Source organism: Pseudopipra pipra, chromosome 1 (genome assembly GCF_036250125.1).
Source record: "Pseudopipra pipra isolate bDixPip1 chromosome 1, bDixPip1.hap1, whole genome shotgun sequence".
NCBI lineage: Eukaryota > Metazoa > Chordata > Aves > Passeriformes > Pipridae > Pseudopipra > Pseudopipra pipra.
The window spans coordinates 116,997,803-117,016,252 of NC_087549.1; the positions used below are offsets into that span (position 1 = coordinate 116,997,803).

Here is an 18,450-nt window from a genome sequence, read left to right on the forward strand (position 1 = left end):
TCACTCACATACTCCATTTCATGTAGATGAATGTATCTATCGGGTTTCACAGGGTTGCTCATCCACATGCCAAAACATTTACAGGACTGGAGCCCTCCTTTGTAGAAAGGGATGTGTGTTGTGCCCTCGAGTACCACCTTAAAGAAAAATACTAATCCCCAGATAGGCTGCTAGTGTATCCCACCATCTCTCCCATCTCTCTGATACCATTCCATCTAGCTCTCTCACACTCCCAGATAATGCACACATGTTCACTCATACACAAACCCTACGGCACCCCTTCCCCCCATGAAAAAGTCAGCCAGCTGCTACAAAATTCAGACATTTCATTAACAGAGTTTACTGGATGATACTGCCAAGCAAAATAGAGACAATTAATAATAATCAGGACTGAAGGGTCTGAGACAGCTTATGAGTAAAGGATTGTATTAGTTGTTTAAAAAGGACAAACTCGCTCCTGCCTGGAGTGATAGGGAACAAAGGGCAGTGATGTATAACCAGGGAGGAAAGAGACTCTCTCTGTGGCTTTTGTAGATTACTGTGTGAATGACAGGAGAGGCAGGAGCAAATACCTCTTTTCATTTGCTCAGCCTGCTGGAGAAGAATAGCAGCTCTTGCCAACGAAGCTGCAGCTGTGCTCCAGCTCCGTTTAATCACTGTGTACGACTGAGGGTTAATTAGCTGCCATTCTTACTCCTATTTGTTGTTCTAATGAAGATTTGCATAAATGTAAGAGCAGGGGGTAACTGATACTTGATTCTTCCCTTCAGAGAGGCCAGGGGTGGAACACTTGCCCATCCTAAGTGTTTATGTTTGTGGGAGATTCAGTGTTGCCTTTCCATTTGACCTGATCTGCTTCTGGCTGATGAATGGTGAAAAAAGAGTTCAAAGTTGCTTATCAAATAGAGACCCCTGTTGTGTTTCTGCCTTTAGAAAGGACAGAGGGATTAGAAAATTACTCCCAGCTGACAGAGAGGAAAATACATCTATGTATGTTTCTGTACCTACATATGTACATATACATGATATATTTTAGTGATCTATCTATCAGTGATCTACCTACATATCTATCTATCTATCTATCTATCTATCTATCTATCTATCTATCTATCTATCTATCTGTCTGTCTGTCTGTCTGTCTGTCTGTCTGTCTGTCTGTCTGTCTATCTATCTATCTATCTATCTATCTATCTATCTATCTATCTATCTGTCTATCTACCTATCTATCCATCTATCCATCCACTCATTTAATGGCACATAACCAATCATTTTTAAATGATAAAATATCATAAAAAATAATGAGACAGGTAGTACAACTGTAACATATTAGGCAATAGGATGAAAAGTAAGGACCTGTAGATTTTTGCAAGCTTTCTGTTGTAAATCACTAACATTCAAAGTTCACTTTTTTAATAAAAAAAGTATCTATCATGAAAGAGGAGATCTCCAAGGAAGGCAAAAATGACTCAACAGTTCACATATACCTGCCATCAGTGCCTTGTGAGAGGGCACCACAGAACTTAAGAAATTGCATTCATTCCTCAAAAAATCAAAGGAAAATTTTAACATGAAGCAGTGACAAAATCCAAAACTACTTCATAATTAAAGAGAAGATTTGAAAATGAAAGATCATAAAATTCTTTTATTTACCATGGTCAGGACAATGCTTATGGCTGGTAACTGAAAGAAGCTAAATGGAAGAATTTACCATTTTAGTATGTTAACTTCTTGCACATACTATAATATAGTTAAGTGTTTTCAGTATTCCTCTTACACACTCGGTCTGCTAAAACTGTTGTTTAACAGCTTTGGTAAGGATTTAAGAAAAAGATTGAGAGGGCAGAAATAGTGAATTTCTAAATTTCCAATCACTGCTGGAAAACGTCCAACTTTTGAGATGACTGTATCCCTTCTAAGAGAGGTGATCACCACAGAGCACACACTTATTGCCAGTTTCTCAATCCCACCAGTTTTGCAGTGGCTCTAGCTATTCACCTGTCTCTAAGACACATGAGCAAATATTAATTTGCTTTTCTTTACACTTCTGTCATGAATCTGCCTGACTACCTACAGAGGCACCTCTGCATATTTTGGGGTAGACACTACCAGAAACCAATCTTTCAGAGATGTAAGCAAAGAAGCATTCAATACTCCTGAAATAAATATGCCTCAAATGGTAACACTATCACTCCAGCTCTTAGCTAGAAGGAGCACCATAGGTTTTAAGCTTATATACAGTTAGAAATGCACATGAAAATAAAAACAGTCAAATGTATTTCTGCACATTCTCACCTTATTTTGAGTCTTGAAATATTTCAATATTCTATTACAGCTTTTGATTCAGCCCCTGATTACACCAGAATCTCATATGCTGCCTTTTTCAAAGCAATTTTTAGCCCCTTGGGCAAATTAGAAAGAATATTGAAGTGTACAATAAAAATAAACTAGAAACAACTCTCATGACATATAAACAGATCACTTAATTTTCCTTCAATGTTTCTTTAATAATTTCTACATACTATGATTTTCCAAGGCTACAGTCAGAATTATCCATTGGTAAATAGGGTAAGAGAAAGTGGAAATTACAGATCTAGTGGTCAATGGCAAAAAACAAACAAAAGAGCTGAGGGGAGAGGTTAAGTGCTGCGCTAGTTAATAAGAATGACAGCTTGCTTTGAATACTCATACTGACTGCCCAAGATATTGAATAAACCTCATTTAAACTAATTTTCATTATTTGTAGAGTCTGTGTTAGGCATCTATCATTGTCAGTACTATTAATATTCTTTCCAGAGACCATATTATCAGCATATTTAAAGGAAAACTTTCCTTTTCAATATTTATTAACTCATTAATATTTCTTGGTAGTAATATCCTGGTAGTAATATTCAAATTAGTGCACACTAAGGTATTTTCTACTGATTAAACTTTCTGAACCAGAAGATTTTTATTCTCCAGTACTAAAAATGCACTTGAGCTCCTGGAATTTTGCTTGCTTTCTTTACTGTTTACATGAATGGTACACATGGTCTTATTTATATGAATGGGATTTAATATCTACATTTTTGTCTTTTTTCAGCAGGTTCAGTAAATCAGAGCACTGACCACATCCTAGAAGCTGATCAAATATGAACTGTGAATAAACATGAATATGAAAGTTAATTTGTCTTACCCGGGTTGCAGTCTGTGAGGAGGGAGCAGATGGAGAGGAGAACTTTAGAAATGGTTAACGCTGGACTCCAGTTGTCTTTTAAAATGTCCAGGCAGATGACGCCTTGGCTGTTAATGTTACAGTGGTAGATCCTTGTCCGAAATGTTACCTAGAAAGGACAGTGTGGTCTAAGTACAACAGTGTTCAAGTCAAAGATTACACAGTTATCAATCAATTAAAAAATCATAAGAACTAACATTTTGCTTTCCTGGTTGAAATGAGAGTATGCTGCTACTTTCAGTCAAAAACTGGGCAAGACAAAATAAAGATAATAAAGTCTGTCTGTTGCATCTCTGGCCAGCACTTGGAACTGGTTTGTGCAAGATGAGAATGGGACATATTTCCTGAGCTTCCCCTTGCCTTGGTCTCATCAATCACATTATTTTTGTATGGGGCCAGAAAAACCTGTTCCACCCCCTGATCTGGACAACATTCATAATTCAGGTCCACTGCTCCTTCATGCTTTGAAGGGAGTCAGAAGACAGATTCTTCTGCTGTCTTCATCTGTTTATCATTTGACCCAAACCTTAAGCTGGAAAAAAAGGGGGGAGGCATCACATCAATGACTCCTGAAAAAGATGAAGTGAAACATTTTTGAGAAAGGCCACTCAAATAAAATGCTTTTATTTCCAAATTTTGAGTTACAGTTGTACCAACAGAACAACTTTTAGGGTTTTTCGGTAGTTGATTTTGAGGCTTTCTGCATCCATTTTATACTGTCTCCCAGGTGATCCTATACATAACAAAGCAAAGAGATAAGCACTTCTTTTAGCCTAGAATGATGTCCTTCTGCTTCAAGTTGAAGATACAGGCCTTTTATTTTAAAAGAAGCTTAGCTAAGAAAGTTCACTTCAGAATGAATAATGGGGTTACTGGATAAGGAGGGACAATAAGAAAAAAACACCTCTTGGAGGTCATCAAGGACTAATTTATCCATCACTTCTACCCAAATGACAAGTCAAACCAGATGGTTTCAATGATGAGTTCACAGAACCTAAAATCAAGATGTACATTTTTAGGGGTCTACTCATCAGCAATAACCCTGCCAACAGAAGGGCTGATTAGACAGGAGACAACAGCAGGCAAAGCACACCCTGACTTAGGAAAGCCATGATCTTCATTAGAATTGGACAGTGCTAATAACTGGGAGTCCTTATGCAGCTATCCCTGCTCTACCACACCGATAAACCTGCATCTGGAGAGTAATGGAAACTGATGACAGGGATGCTCCTGTTCTGATTTTCTTCAGTATCAGAGATCTCAGAGGGATTGAGATCAGGCCACTTAGCAGTAAGCAGAAGAGAGAATACAAGTGAAATTATACAGTATCTGGTTTATTCCTATTAAAAAAAAATCATTCTCTAACACACTGAAAAATTCTGTCCCTTTGGATTAAATCAAGAAGCTTTGACAAAATAATGGAAAGAAAAGGTAATAGATTTATGGTATCAAAACACTGCATTCAACAAGAAATACTTCTTTTCATAAGTACTTTTCCACATAAATTTGGGAAAGCACTTTTGGATGCACTGTCATGCATCAGTTAGTGCTATACCAAGGACCCCCCAAAAAGCAAGTTCATCAGTTTTTAAACTGTGTCTAAAGGTATTGCTAATTAATAGGATAATTTCATAGTTTGCCACTCCATATCCTACATATTTATAGGTTCTTTCCTTTTTTCCCCTACACTTGTGGTTTTGCTTCTTGTCTTACAGCCTAAGTGCTTCACTTCTGGGACTTTCATGAGAATTCAAAATATTTCTGGCACAATGATCTGAATTAATCGAAATGCTCTAGCCAGATGATCTACTTTTTCCTCCTCATTAGGAGGTCAAGCACATTCAGCATTTGGTGTGGAGGAAGTCTCCTGCAAAATCAAGAAAATTATTTATTTAAATAATAATTATAATCGAGTGATAAAATGAAATGTTTGTCTACAAAGGGAAGCTATTTTGAACAACGAAGGTTGTTCACAAAAGCAGTAAACTACCTTACACACAAACTGCATGTCACAAATGTCCATAAAGGGAGCTGGTGTGGAGGAGCATCCTGTGAACTGCAGGTCAGTGCTCATAAAGTCCACAGTCAGGTTAACTCCAGGCACTCTTATACTCCAGTTAGAAGCGAATCAGGAAATGATTCCTAGCAGGATGTCCCATGACTAAGGCAAACTTCAGCATCTGCTTAATTTTAAGTATTCTATGCTTACTTTTCAGTACAGTGTTGGAATAAAGTTTTTGCTTAATTCTTTTACCTGAACAAATGTGCTTTTCCTTGATGAAAAATTTGAGGACTTTATTTAGTGGCATCTAAATACACTCAATAATAAGATATATGTGGTCTCACTGAATGTGGGGGAAACACACTGAACCCATTACACATTTTAAATTATACCCTCTGAATTATTTATAGACAGTTCGGTCTGAGTTTGTAACATGCTTAAGGGAAGGTCATCAGTGTGAGCCTGCATTTTAACATGTAACTGTTTTGCCATGAGCTGAGAGGACAGACACATTGCCACATGTTCCTGCCTCAGCTACTTTTGAAGCACTGAAGCAAGGACATTGGGAATTTGGCAGGATTCAGAGAGCCACTGAGATGAATGGACGTAGTTCATGTCTTTCATAACCTGTTCAACACTCCACTGCCATCTCAGACTACCCGGTGTATAAATGTAGATGGGACTACATCTGTTTGCAGTTGGAAGGCTACTTTTAGAAAATGCTTAGACCTGAAATGTAGTATTTTTTCACTATGAGCACATATTAAACCCGTGACATTGAGAAAGATAAGGCTTGCAGCTTACCACTGACAAAAATATCACTGATTAGCCAAACATACCAGCGCACTTCAAAATGCCTGCCTAAGACAGAGGCATTTTTAATGTTTAAATAATCAATTTATGACTTGATAATTATAATGTTATATTTTATTAATTAATTTTAATATTGAAATAATAAATTCAATTAATTAATAAAAAGAATCACAGTTTTCGGAATTTCAAAAGAAGCTGTATTAATGAGAGCCTTAATATGCTGGAAATTGTGGACTGAAGGTGGCAGGTAATGGAGTTCTTACCCCAAGGTAGTAGAGTACAACTGGAATGACACATTGCTTTCCCCATCCAGGTGTTGCCTCAAATTGCTGATAATGTGGGAAATGCTGACATGTAACCTTCTGGATGTTGTGTTTAACCATACCTACATTTTAAGGTTATGCAGGGTCACTCCTATTATACGCATAGAGAGAAACCAAGTGATAATACCATTCCAAGGGAACTGCATTTTCTTTATTATGGTCATATTTTTACCTTTGATGTCACTTAAATGTTTCCTCTAAACAGTGCAGTCTAATTCTATTTATCCCCTAATGAAAACACCTAAACAATCCCATGCAGGGGCTCAAGGGAGTGTGTGGTTGTACAGGCAGAGTTATCCTCAGACAGTTGAAGGGTAGAGGAGTAATTTGTGGGGTTTTTTTTGAACAGTAAGTGTCCTCTATGGATCTATTTTCTTTGATTCTGGAATTTAGAAGAGGGTACCTGATTTTTGTTGAATAAAAGTGTAGGTCGGAAAAATGCGAATTGCAGGAAATAGGGAAAAATTGGACTAGCTACCTTCTGAAAACTGTAAGAGTACTATACACAAGCTTTTGAAAGGTAATGATAAGGAATTTATATTCAATCAGTTTTGGAGGAAAACAATAATAAACTCATCTGTTTTTCCACTGCTGAATGCCAAACCCTTCTAAATACTGTAAATCAGAATAAAACAGATAAAACCCCCCTTTATATAGTCTCTTAGAAGAAAATGAGGTTATCTATTCAAAATGGGGAGAAAAATTATCAGAGAGAAGAAAAAGGACATGAAAAGCTATGTCTGGCTGTTCATTGAATAAGTTTTAGGACTGAAAAAGGTTGTTTATAAAGCTTGGGAAGAGGGAATTAAGATGGATTTTAGTTGAGTGATTGGAGGCAACTGGTTGAAGGCAATATAAATAATTTCTGGATATTGAACACCCATTTTCCAGTATGAGGTAGTCTTAAAATAACTTACTATCTCTCTTTTGGACTGAATGTTCCTCTGTGAGGTCTAAACCCAAGCAGCCACTGTGGTGCTGGTACTCATGTGTGTGATTTGCTTAACCTTCACTGTGAGATTCAGAGAGGCACATAGAGGCACTGCAGCTCTGCAAGGGCAGATCCCTCAAACACATCGCACACACTTCCAGACTTCACTGAATTCAGTTGCAACCTTCTTCAGAAACATATCAGAGGAAGAAATGATTCTCCGGTGTTGCTTATTAGCATGCAAGGGGTTACAGTGTGCGCTCAAGAATTGCCTTCTTCAGCCTTTTTGGGTTCAAAGCCTCACCTCCTGTTTCTCATTCCTCCCACTGGAGCCTGGTGACGGTGTAGGGAGAGATGAAAGATTCCCAGAGCCAATAGGAAAATAAACAAAACCAACCCCCTTTTGCTTGGCCAACACAGGAAGCAGAGCTGGGATCCCAGGGCTCTCAATCCCACGGTTATGGAAAGTTCCTTTCAAGTCCTTTCATTTCTTACAAGGATGGAATCCTGCATGCCTGCCTGAGATGAAACTTCTGTCTTCCTTAAATATTCCCCTGGAGTTCTGTTTTAATAAAACAGTAGTAGCACTACCTGAAGTGGAAGAAGTTGTACTGCATACAGAAAAGGTTATATATATATTAAAAAATATGATGCCATTTATGATGATGTTCATGAAGCTCAGGAGGGAGTAAATCATTCCCATCTCAGTTTGTCAGACTTTATGAGCAATAGATTTGTCTGCTCAAACAGTAAAAAACAAGATCAGGGCCACACTCTTTAGCCATATGAGAAAAATACTCTAAAACAACCTAAATGAAAAATATCTATAGTTCTGAGTGAGACAATGTTCATGCAATAACCTTTACATTAATTAGCATCCTTTAATTTCTTACAGAGTGCACTTCATTTTATCTACACCCAGCACTGAGGACACCTTTCTAAGACAGGGTGGACCATCTCTGGTTTTGTAGCATGCACATGAACAATTCTCGAGATACTTGATGGATTATCACAATAAGTGCATAATAATAAATGACTGGCCATATGATGCTCACTATTAAAGAATACAATTTAAATTCACACCCAGAAATAAAACTTCATCCAATTCTTAAAACACTTGCTTACATCTAATTTTGGTAGGTTTTCAAAAGTTATAATTTATTTTATTGAAGGACAATATTTGGCATCTGCATTAGCAGGAAATAATAAACTGTGATTACTTTTGCTTGACCTACAGAAAAGTCTGGTATGCAAAGTATGCTGTGTTTCTCTGGCAAAATGCACCAATGCATCAGTAGCCAAAAGTGATAACAATTTAAAAGGATGTAATAGCATCCACATGAGTTGACCTTTATATTACTGAAAATCAATCAGTGTGCAATATGAGTAATTATTCATTATATTCGTGGTAATTATGGAACTGAATAACTACTCGCACTGTCTCATTGAACAGACTCTTGCAGGGGAAAAAAACTGAATAAGCACAGCAACACTAAGCATCTTCATTATATAAATGCACTCCTTTTGAACACAGATTTAACAGCAGAAAAAGTAAAAAGGGACTTTGATAATCTTTGATGTATCCAAGAGCGCAAATAAAAAATTGTCCTAAACTGTACAAACTTTTCTAAAAACAAAGGAAGAGAAGAAGAGAACAAGGGAAATGTATTACTGTTTGGGTTAGGGTCAGTCAGAATAGAAACAAGATTTAAGATGCCAAGCATCAAAAGCTTTCTGCAACAAAGTCACTTTGACTTTTTATAAAATGATTTTCATATAATCAGCATAATCTTTCTTGCAATTAATAGTTCCATATGGAAAGTCAGCAAAAAAGTTCTATAGAGAGTGCATTTTTTGAAGATTTACTTGTCATTTAACTTTTATAAAATAAATCCACCCTTCTGAAGTTTAAAGCATGCAGGCTGTATTGCCCTAGATGCACACCTCTCTGAGCTCACCAGTGCTCCTTCCTGTTGCTCTTGGCATGGGTCTGCCAGTTGTAGGGCTGAGTGGGCAGGTTGTGGCAGGCACTTCAGGACCTATATTTTATTCTAAGAAACATGGGCCTTTTTTTACCTTACCCAATTTTAACAGCCTTTGAGTATTTAGGTACTCCCCACATAAGAAGTCCTAGGCAGACTGACCTCAAAATTAGTAGTTTTTTGTCCTGATCAGTTAATCTGCTTTCATTCTATTGTAATAATGTGCATAAAATCTTTCTCTCACATCTATGTATATATACCTCTGTGTGTGTAAAAGAGGACAAGAAATAACATTGACATATGATGTATTTTTAGATCACGTGGATTTTATGGAGTAAAACATGCTTGATACAGCAGAATTATGTAGCTTCTGAAACATCCAATAGACAACACAAGTTGTCTTTTGAAAATATATTTGACAAGCAGCATGAAAACCACTGCTGCAAGGCAGAAGATATTCCCCAAAAGATGCCTCTAAAGGCCTTTTTGAGAAGCTTCATGTACTGGGTATTCATAGGAAATAGGAAGAAATGGTGAACCACCTCAGTTTTGGTGAGGGAAAACAGGAAGAGTTCAGCTGGATAGAGCCAATTTAATCAAGACTAAATAAATCAGTAGAAACTAGTGATATAAATTAGTATATTAAAAACAGAGTGAATAAGAAGGCTATTCATTAGAAGAGTCATTGGCAATTCAATTTGCCAATTACTGGAAGAATTATCAGATAAATGAATTTAAAGGAAATCTCAGAGATCTACATGGCACTACCTTATCAAATGCCTTTTGCATTTATTCACAATAAAATGTAGTTATTGATTCTCTCTTCAGACTAACATATTTCTGCTTGCATCTCCATCCTCCACATTAAATCTCTGTGATTCTGTCATTCTGAGAGATATTGAAAGTTTCTTAAGCAGCCACCTGGGTTTGACCTGTCCCAAGCCCTGTAGCACTGCATGTTGCCCTATAGGTTCAGTGTTCCCTGAAGATATCGTAGACTCATAAAATGGTTTGGGTTAGAAGGGACCTTAAAGATCACCTAATTCCAATCCCCTGCCATGGGAAAGGGACACCTTCCACGAGACCAGGTTGCTCAAAGCCCTATCCAACCTGCCCTTCAACATTTCCAAGGATGGGGCATCTCAGGGATGGGACCTATGGAACAAACTGTTTCACTGCAGGTGGTGCAAGCATGTAAACCACACTCTGCAGTTCACATGCCTGGGAAGAGTAGGATTCAGGCCGATACTGCTGGCTCTAACAATGGTCTGCTGGTGGTAGGTTGTGCATTTCTCCCTCTCAAAGACGCCTGCGCATTTGATTTCTGCCTGCAAACACCCAAAGACTTCACTTGCTGGGAAAACCTGCCAACTCCATTTATTGTCATGGATGAAGGATTCATGGGCTGCTCTCAGCAAGAAGATGTAAATAGAAAGGCTGGGCAAGGAGAACAAGGGAGCGTGGAGGCACAGCAAAGGGGCCGGGGGAGGCAGTGGTGTGGGAATGCTCCAGGCGAGGGTCCTCCAGACCATCAGGAGGAGGAGGATGGGGAGGGCAGGAGGCAGTTGAAAAAAGCTGTTAGCATCACAGCATGGCACTGAGAACTAATGTGATGTGACAGAGGCTATGAGAGAGGTATGACGAGGCAAATGAATGTAAGGGATAACAGTGATAGGAGGCCACTGCATTTGAAGGTTGGTCTTATGATGGCAATATCTATCTGGGACAGGGGGCAAGAGGAGGACTGAAGCCCTGCCTGCACCAACATTGCAGAGATGCTAAAAAGGGATGATCAAATAGGCTGTACTTAAGGTTATTCTGAGTTTGAGAGCTTCAAGTGTAAATTGTATTAATAATGATATATGCAATTTAAAGTGTGTGTCCGCCTTGCAAAGTTCATTTTAACAATTCAGATTAGAAATACCAAGAAATGCTTATTTTTTTGCATCTACTCTTGTAAGCACTGCTTTTCTATTACACAGCAGATAAAAGTGTCCTTAACAGCCAATCACATAGAAAACAAGTATGAAAATGTAGAGTAGAAGCCAGGAACAAAAAGAATTACCCCTCAAACATGAGGCTGAACCTTTGAAATAGATAGAAAGTGTCTACCACAGGAGAAAGATTCCACATAATGATATTTAGTGCACAGAAATTAGTGCTATATGATAATTATGTATAAAAATTAATTATGTATAAAAAAAGAAGACCAGATTCTACACACACTATGCACTATATTTACAAAGGAAAAAGGCCCCCCTTGCAGTCCAACAGCTGATTTAAAGTAGCTAAGATTTCAAATGTTGAGAATAATTTTTCAGTCAGTCAACAGACACATGAGATTTACACAGAGGAAACAGAGTTTTCTGTTATTTTAATTTTGATTTAGAGGTGATTTAGCACATTGCAGCCTTCAAGTCCTGTGAACCATTTTTCAGTCAGCTGAGATTAAAGTCCTAGCAAGATTAATTGTAGAGTTGGGATTAAGAGATTTTATAAATCACTCAAATTCAAAAATAAAGCTTGTACTAGGATAATGATAGATATATCCATATTGTATCAGCTACAGCTAAATTGAATTGACACTGTAATAGAAAGAACGTAGTCAAATATGACAGTAGAAGTTATTAATAAAGATTATTCTTGATGAAAATGCAGACACTATTGCAGTGACAATTCCTGGGGGGAAAGTTCTCTTGAAGAGTATTCATTTTTCTACAAACATTTTTCTACAAACACCTGTGTGAAAGACCCTGGTATGGCTTCCTGATTTGTCAAGGCTTCCTGCTCCAGAGGGACAGTAGGCAGGATTATGAAATTATCGCCATTCCTTCAATAACTGTAGTGTACATAAAGAGGTGGTGTTAACTTCTAGTGATGGCTAACCTTTAAAGGATCTCAGACAAAAAGCTTGCACACTTGCAGAATTCACTGATTTCTTATGAGGACTGAGGACAGAAATTGAGTTGAAATTCTTTCTGTCAGATCAGGCTGACTAAAAGATGTGATACCTTCTACTCATATACACATGTACATATATATATACACACACACATATATGTACACCCACAGATATGCACACACATCCTCTCACAAGTGACATCTCTGCATAGCTATATATCCCATTCAATATCCCAAAGATAGAGAGCTTTCTCTGCTAAAGCCAAGAGGTGAACTGTCTGAATCCATTAAGGATAAAAGGAAGACAGCAGGAAAAAGAAATCTCAAAGGTATTTCTAAAAATCAGGTTGAAGGGCCATTAAGGCACTGAAAAAATGTAAGGTTATCTCCTTAGCAGGTCACCTAAGTATTTTTATTAATTTCTTTAAGCGGTTGCTCTGAAGAGGGCCCACCTTTCTCTATTTTTCAGCCCGCAGCACTACAAGAGAGATGCTGTATTTTGGGGCTAAAGTGAAACCTCACCTTGTGACTGAGACTTAAGCCTCAGTGGCATCTGGCCTTTAGCAGAAAGTGAGATCATGTCCACATCTATGCTTCGCTTTGCCTGTTCCACACCTTCCTCCTGTCTGGCATCTCATAAAACCAACGTGATACTGAGGATGCAGCTGAGAGGAGAACCGTGATTGTGCAGGCTGCCGCTTTCTTGCTGACTCAGCCAACGAGGTGCTCAGCTAATTTCCGCAGTGCTACAGCAGCTTCCTCACAGTGGAGGCGAGGGAATACTTTTAATTGATTAGAGCGTCCCAGAAAACCTAAGCTAATTCGTCAGTTCTTGGATGAGCTGTTCTAAAAATCATGTTTCCTGGTTGTAGAGCTAAACTGAAATTAGCCTGGGCTGGCCCTCCATCACTCCTACTCAAGCTGCATTGGTCACACATAGATAAACTTTTTGGGGAAAGGACAACTCCCTCCTCTGCATGAGTGTGCTGCAGTTGTGAGTGAGGCCAAAAGCCATTGATTTATAAGGAAAGCAGACCTGAAAGGGTCAGTGGCCCTGGCTCAAATAATCTGGAGTCCAGTTTCAAGGCATGAGACAAAGGTGAAATACTGAAATAGACTGACTTCAAAGGGGAAAAAATTAGTAGCATGAGAGCAAATTATACTCTGACCTAACACACAGTATATTCTGTGATGGTTGAGTAACTTAATTTGATAATATGCCTATGGTTTAACTTCAGAAAGACATTGACCGGTAGCGACAAACAAAAAGAAAACTATGGATCCACAGGGAAAAGACTTCATGAAGACTGGAAGAGAAACCTGATGGCAGTGATGTGTGGCTATACAAAACTCAGAATGTGAACTGCACTACACAGTATAATTAGAGGATGTAAAGAATAAAGATAGAACTTCAAAATCTTAGGAGGATGTGATGTTGAAGGCTACAAAGGTGTAAAAACTGAAGAAAAACCTAACAGTGAAAGTTTGGATAGATATGTTTTCTTTGTTAAACAAAACCTGAATGAACGGGTAATCCATATTCTTTTACAAGATAAAGACAAAGTAGAAAAGCAAGTTAATTATCTGGAAAAACAAATGAAAATTACTTTATACATTTCTTAAAAAGAAAAAAGCATAGAATTTTTTCTTCATGTGCAAATTTGCTCTTAGTTTTTAAATTTTATTTTAATTAATGTTTTCCAATGCGCAACAGGGTGCCCAGTAATCAGAATGGGCACTAAAGTGTTTATAGAAGCAATCTGGATCCTTTAGAAAATATTGAGAACTTTGTATAATACAAATCAAACAATGGTTACACCACAAATATATTTAATTATAATAATAATAAAATACTATACATTTATCCAAAACCCATTTTTAATACATTTTCTTTTTTAAAAAATTATTTTACACTCCTCAATGTCCATGTGCAACATAGATATGCATGATAACAGAGTGCACAACATCTGAGAATCGAAAAGGAAAAGGGATTGTGGAAATCTTTCTGCTGATTTTAATACACTGTAGATTAGGCCCTTTAACAGTAACTATGTTATATGACATGGGCATTTGCCTTTGGAACCTCAGGCTGGGTCAAGTAACTGAATCTGGCAAATACAGTTTCTGTTTCTTCCCAGGTCTTTTGTGGTCAGATTTTTGGAAGATCAATTTTGACAGTACTCATTTAAATATCTAGTTACTTCATAGTGAAAGAGGGATGAAAATGGCCCACAGAAATCTCAGGAGTAATGTACGAATTCAGTCGTAGCGAGAAATGTGAATTAGACCCTTTCTGCTATGTTCTTACAGGAAGGTAATCTTGCCAACATTCAGGAATACATTTTATGTCTTTCTCAGCACATTTCACAGTCTTGTACTTTAGATTTTCTAAGATGATAGAGCCGTAAGGAGTGGGACTATAATTAGAAAAAAATCTAAGATGATTTATTCCCATAACCCTAGAACCCATGATTTTGAGAACAGCACAAAATATCACAAATCTCATGGTGAAGTAGAGATGTCAACACCCAGTGACACAGATAGCACCGTACTGTGAGGCCATATGTTATGTTCCACGTACTCACTACCTTTCTTTTGCTAGAAATAAGCTTGTGGAGAACATATTTTTAACCACCCCTTCCCAACAACACTGACTGTGGGCAGCTACCTTATGATAAGCAATCGTCTTCCCATGCTGCTTTATTCAAGGGATTTCCAAGCTATTTTACTTACGAATGAGTTTTATAGGGTCTGGAAAATAGGTGTAATGAAATAGCAACAGTTTGAGAAATCCTACAGCAGGTCTGAAAATAGGGGTCATTTACAACCATGGCTGAAGTGACTAGAATAAGAATCCACGCGTACAACATATGCTTGCAACACAGTTATATCTGACATTAGTCCCTTGTGCACACACACTCATTACTTTCTTACAGATAACAATTTCCCTCATTGTAAATACTGGCCTTTTAGTAATACAATATGCCATCATCAATTCTCTCATCCTTTATCAAGCAGTACATTTTCATATGATTTATGTGCACACATTTCTTACAATGACAACTGGCATCAAGATAAAGGCAGACAAAAGATCTATTACAAAGCAGGACAAGAACCACCTCTTTGCTTGACATTTCATTAATAAGCAACGCACAGCTGCATTCCTCACGTCTCAAAACAACACAGCGCCAAACACAACTGAGTATAGATTGAAAAAGACTTTACCTTGTGGTGAAATAGCAAACTGGATCTCCAACTTCTATTTAAAAGGATGTCTATTGCATATACTGCCTCAAGACTCAAAAGATTTAACAGAGAGAATGACAAAAGATGTCCCTGCAACTTGTCTTTCTGAGCTAATTCTTTACATATTAGGTCTGGATCTCTGAGAGACCTTCGAGCTTTATTTTATAGACAATACAGCCATTTTATCCTCTAAATAACACAGTTTTAATTTGCTGGGGGCCTGAATGTAACCCTTGCATTACAGCTACTATGAACAGACTAAGCCCAGGAAAAAAGCAACCAAATAGGGCCTATTATGACAGACCTTGTACAGCAAGTGGGCTGAGCTGGACGGGAGTCAGGAATAACAGGACATCATCCCAGCTCAGTGTGACCAAAGCTTTAACTTACTGAAGGAAAAGTTATAAAGTTTCAAATTCTTACTTCACTATGTAACAACAGTTGCCTAAGTCAGAAAATGTGCAGTCAGCAAAGTGTAAAACCCCTGTTAGACCTCTCAGTGACCTCAAAGCTTCCCTGAAGTGGAACACTAGAGGTGGGAAACAAAGCTAGATCATCCCTTATCCTGCCATACTGACCCATCTTTAGGTCACTAGCTGGGAAAGTCCAATTTACAGAGTGACAAATGCTTTGAATTCACAGGTCTCTCTTTTTTTTTTTTTTTAAACTTTCCCTGATAGTATCAGTGTTAACTGCTATAAACATTACTACTGTGGCATTAAAATTCTATTTATAAGCACTTATCTTTCAATGGTCTACTCATGATAATCCAAAAGGAATCAGCTACTCTCTCTTTTAATGCAACACCCTTTTATTATGGTCCAACTGATCCTTTCATGAATGTGTCAAAAAGAAGGTAAATATTTTTCATCTAATAGCTCCTTCTGTGGAGTTCTTCCAGACACTTATTCTCTACAGTTGTAAGGTGAATAATTCACCTTTTTTCACTTTGTTTCATGAAAGACAGGCCCATCAATTTATTTGATTCTATTACCAGCCCTGTGGAGTAAATTTTCCCAGTTTCTGTTCCTGTTAGTGAACATGTGTGTTAAGACTTGCATTCAGTCTTGCAAATAAAGTCTTACAAGTGTCTTGTATATGACATTGGTAATTCCTTATCTCTGCAGGCCAGAGGATGCATCTTAAGTGTATATTTGCCTTTTTTATAGATGCATTATGCAGGTGGTTTTTAATAATCCTGCGACCACCCAATAAAGCCCCATTTTGACATCCTCCTCAGCAATTATTACTGTTGGTTATAGATGCCACAATCCATCCCATTTCTATTTTTCCAGTCTTCTTAGATTTTTCCTGTTTGACATTCCAAGTCTCCTTGATCAAGGTAATGTCACCTTCATGCTATTGATACAGTTCTACACTTGTGGTTGTGTCATTATTGACAGCATTATAAAACAAGGAATTCTGTAAATCTCTGTCTACCACTCGAGTTTCTTGACTTTGGCATCATACTCTTCCAGAAAACTGATGCAAAGCAATTCCTTATAACTTCATAACAATCGTGTATCCTGCATCTGCAGAAGTAATTTATATGGGGTGCAAAAGGTGCATATTTTTGTCAAGAGAGCCATAGAGGCCTGGTGAATTATTTGGGTCAACAGGAAAGATTAAGTACCTTCAGCTGCTTATAAAGGGTGCAACTCAAATATAAATGCTTTCACATTAGAAATATCTGTGGGAAATTATGCAATCATTTGCTAAATAAATCCATATCCATTTAGTAATACTGGCAACATGCAAGCAAATTTTAGGCAGTTATTTAAATTCTTTCCATCAAAATACCCAAGTTTAAATATTCATTATTGCTTTGAAAGTTTTATGTTTCATCCTAAAAGGATATACCAACACAGACATTAAAAATATCATAAGGAGAGGACTCCTATAAGACTTTCAGTATCCTTCTACTAACCTTAGGTGGTTTAAAAGGATAGTCCGGTGAAAAGGTAATGTCAAGGAAGAAGACTCCACCTTCATATACAGATCCTGGAGGCCCCAGTATAGTTGACCTCCATTCATAAATGTTGTCTCCTTTGGGTCCAGCACTAAAATAGAAAACAAAAATATACTAACTACATACAATCAAGAATATACTGCATCAGTTACACTTTACTAGTAGTACCACTGGCTTTGTAATAATGATAGAAGCTAAAATTGTGTATCACATTTATTAAGTTAGTCCCTGATAAAACATGTAACTGATGTCCTAAGCTCTGCCAGAGAAGTGATATATTCAGCCAGGAAAAAGTATTAAAATCACATTATAAATTATTCAAATAAGCACAGAAATATTCTCAACTGTCTTATCTCAAATATTTTAGTGGGCAGATATACACTATTTACAGTGCAAGGATATAGAGACTTTGCTGAGATGTCTTGTCACTGTCTTGCTTCACAAGCCATCCTATTTTCACCTTCCTCCTCATCCACCTACCTCATCAGTCAGAAGCAGTGTAATTACACATATTATACAGCACAAACTGTACTGAAGACTGAGCAGGGTACAAACAACCTTGCAGCTGCACTTGTTAAATTACTAACCTAAGGTCTCCAGCCAACAGCACAGAACGCTGCTTTACCCTGCAATCATTACCCTATCTTAAAAATAATATAAACAGGAAGTGGGTTAAACTCTTGGATTATGTTAATTCAAAGTCTTTGGTTAAAAACACAGTACTGAAATAATATTCAAAATGTACAAAACACAGTCCTGCATGAAACAAGAAAAATGTCTCATCCATATGGTGAATTCCTGAAAAAAAAGAAAGAAAATACTAACCAATAAAAGTTCTTGGGCATGACTCTTCCAAAAGCCAACACAGCCTCCCTTTCATACAACATAGTGCTTGTCCATACAAATACATGTTTTACTCAGGATGGACTCTTAAGGAATGTGAAGACTTCTTTACAGTTCACAGCCTGCGGATACCAGTCGCTGATACAGGAATGAATTTTAATTAGGATCAATTGGTATGGTGACCTCCAGATATCTGATTAATATTGTTCAGAGGAAGGCAGTATTGGTA

At 37.5% G+C, this 18,450-nt stretch overlaps 1 protein-coding gene across 4 annotated transcripts in view; it reads right to left on the reverse strand.

The window, feature by feature from the left end:
* The window catches only part of UBE2E2 (ubiquitin conjugating enzyme E2 E2), a 205,894-nt gene that overhangs the window by 20,188 nt on the left and 167,256 nt on the right, over positions 1–18,450 (reverse strand). For all 4 annotated transcript variants that reach the window (XM_064673120.1, XM_064673110.1, XM_064673130.1 and 1 more), the window contains 2 exons: positions 17,337–17,469; positions 3,173–3,320 (listed from right to left, as the gene is read on the reverse strand). In XM_064673120.1, the coding sequence (XP_064529190.1) occupies positions 3,173–3,320; positions 17,337–17,469 (281 nt within the window). The remainder of the gene's footprint in view (positions 1–3,172; positions 3,321–17,336; positions 17,470–18,450) is intronic.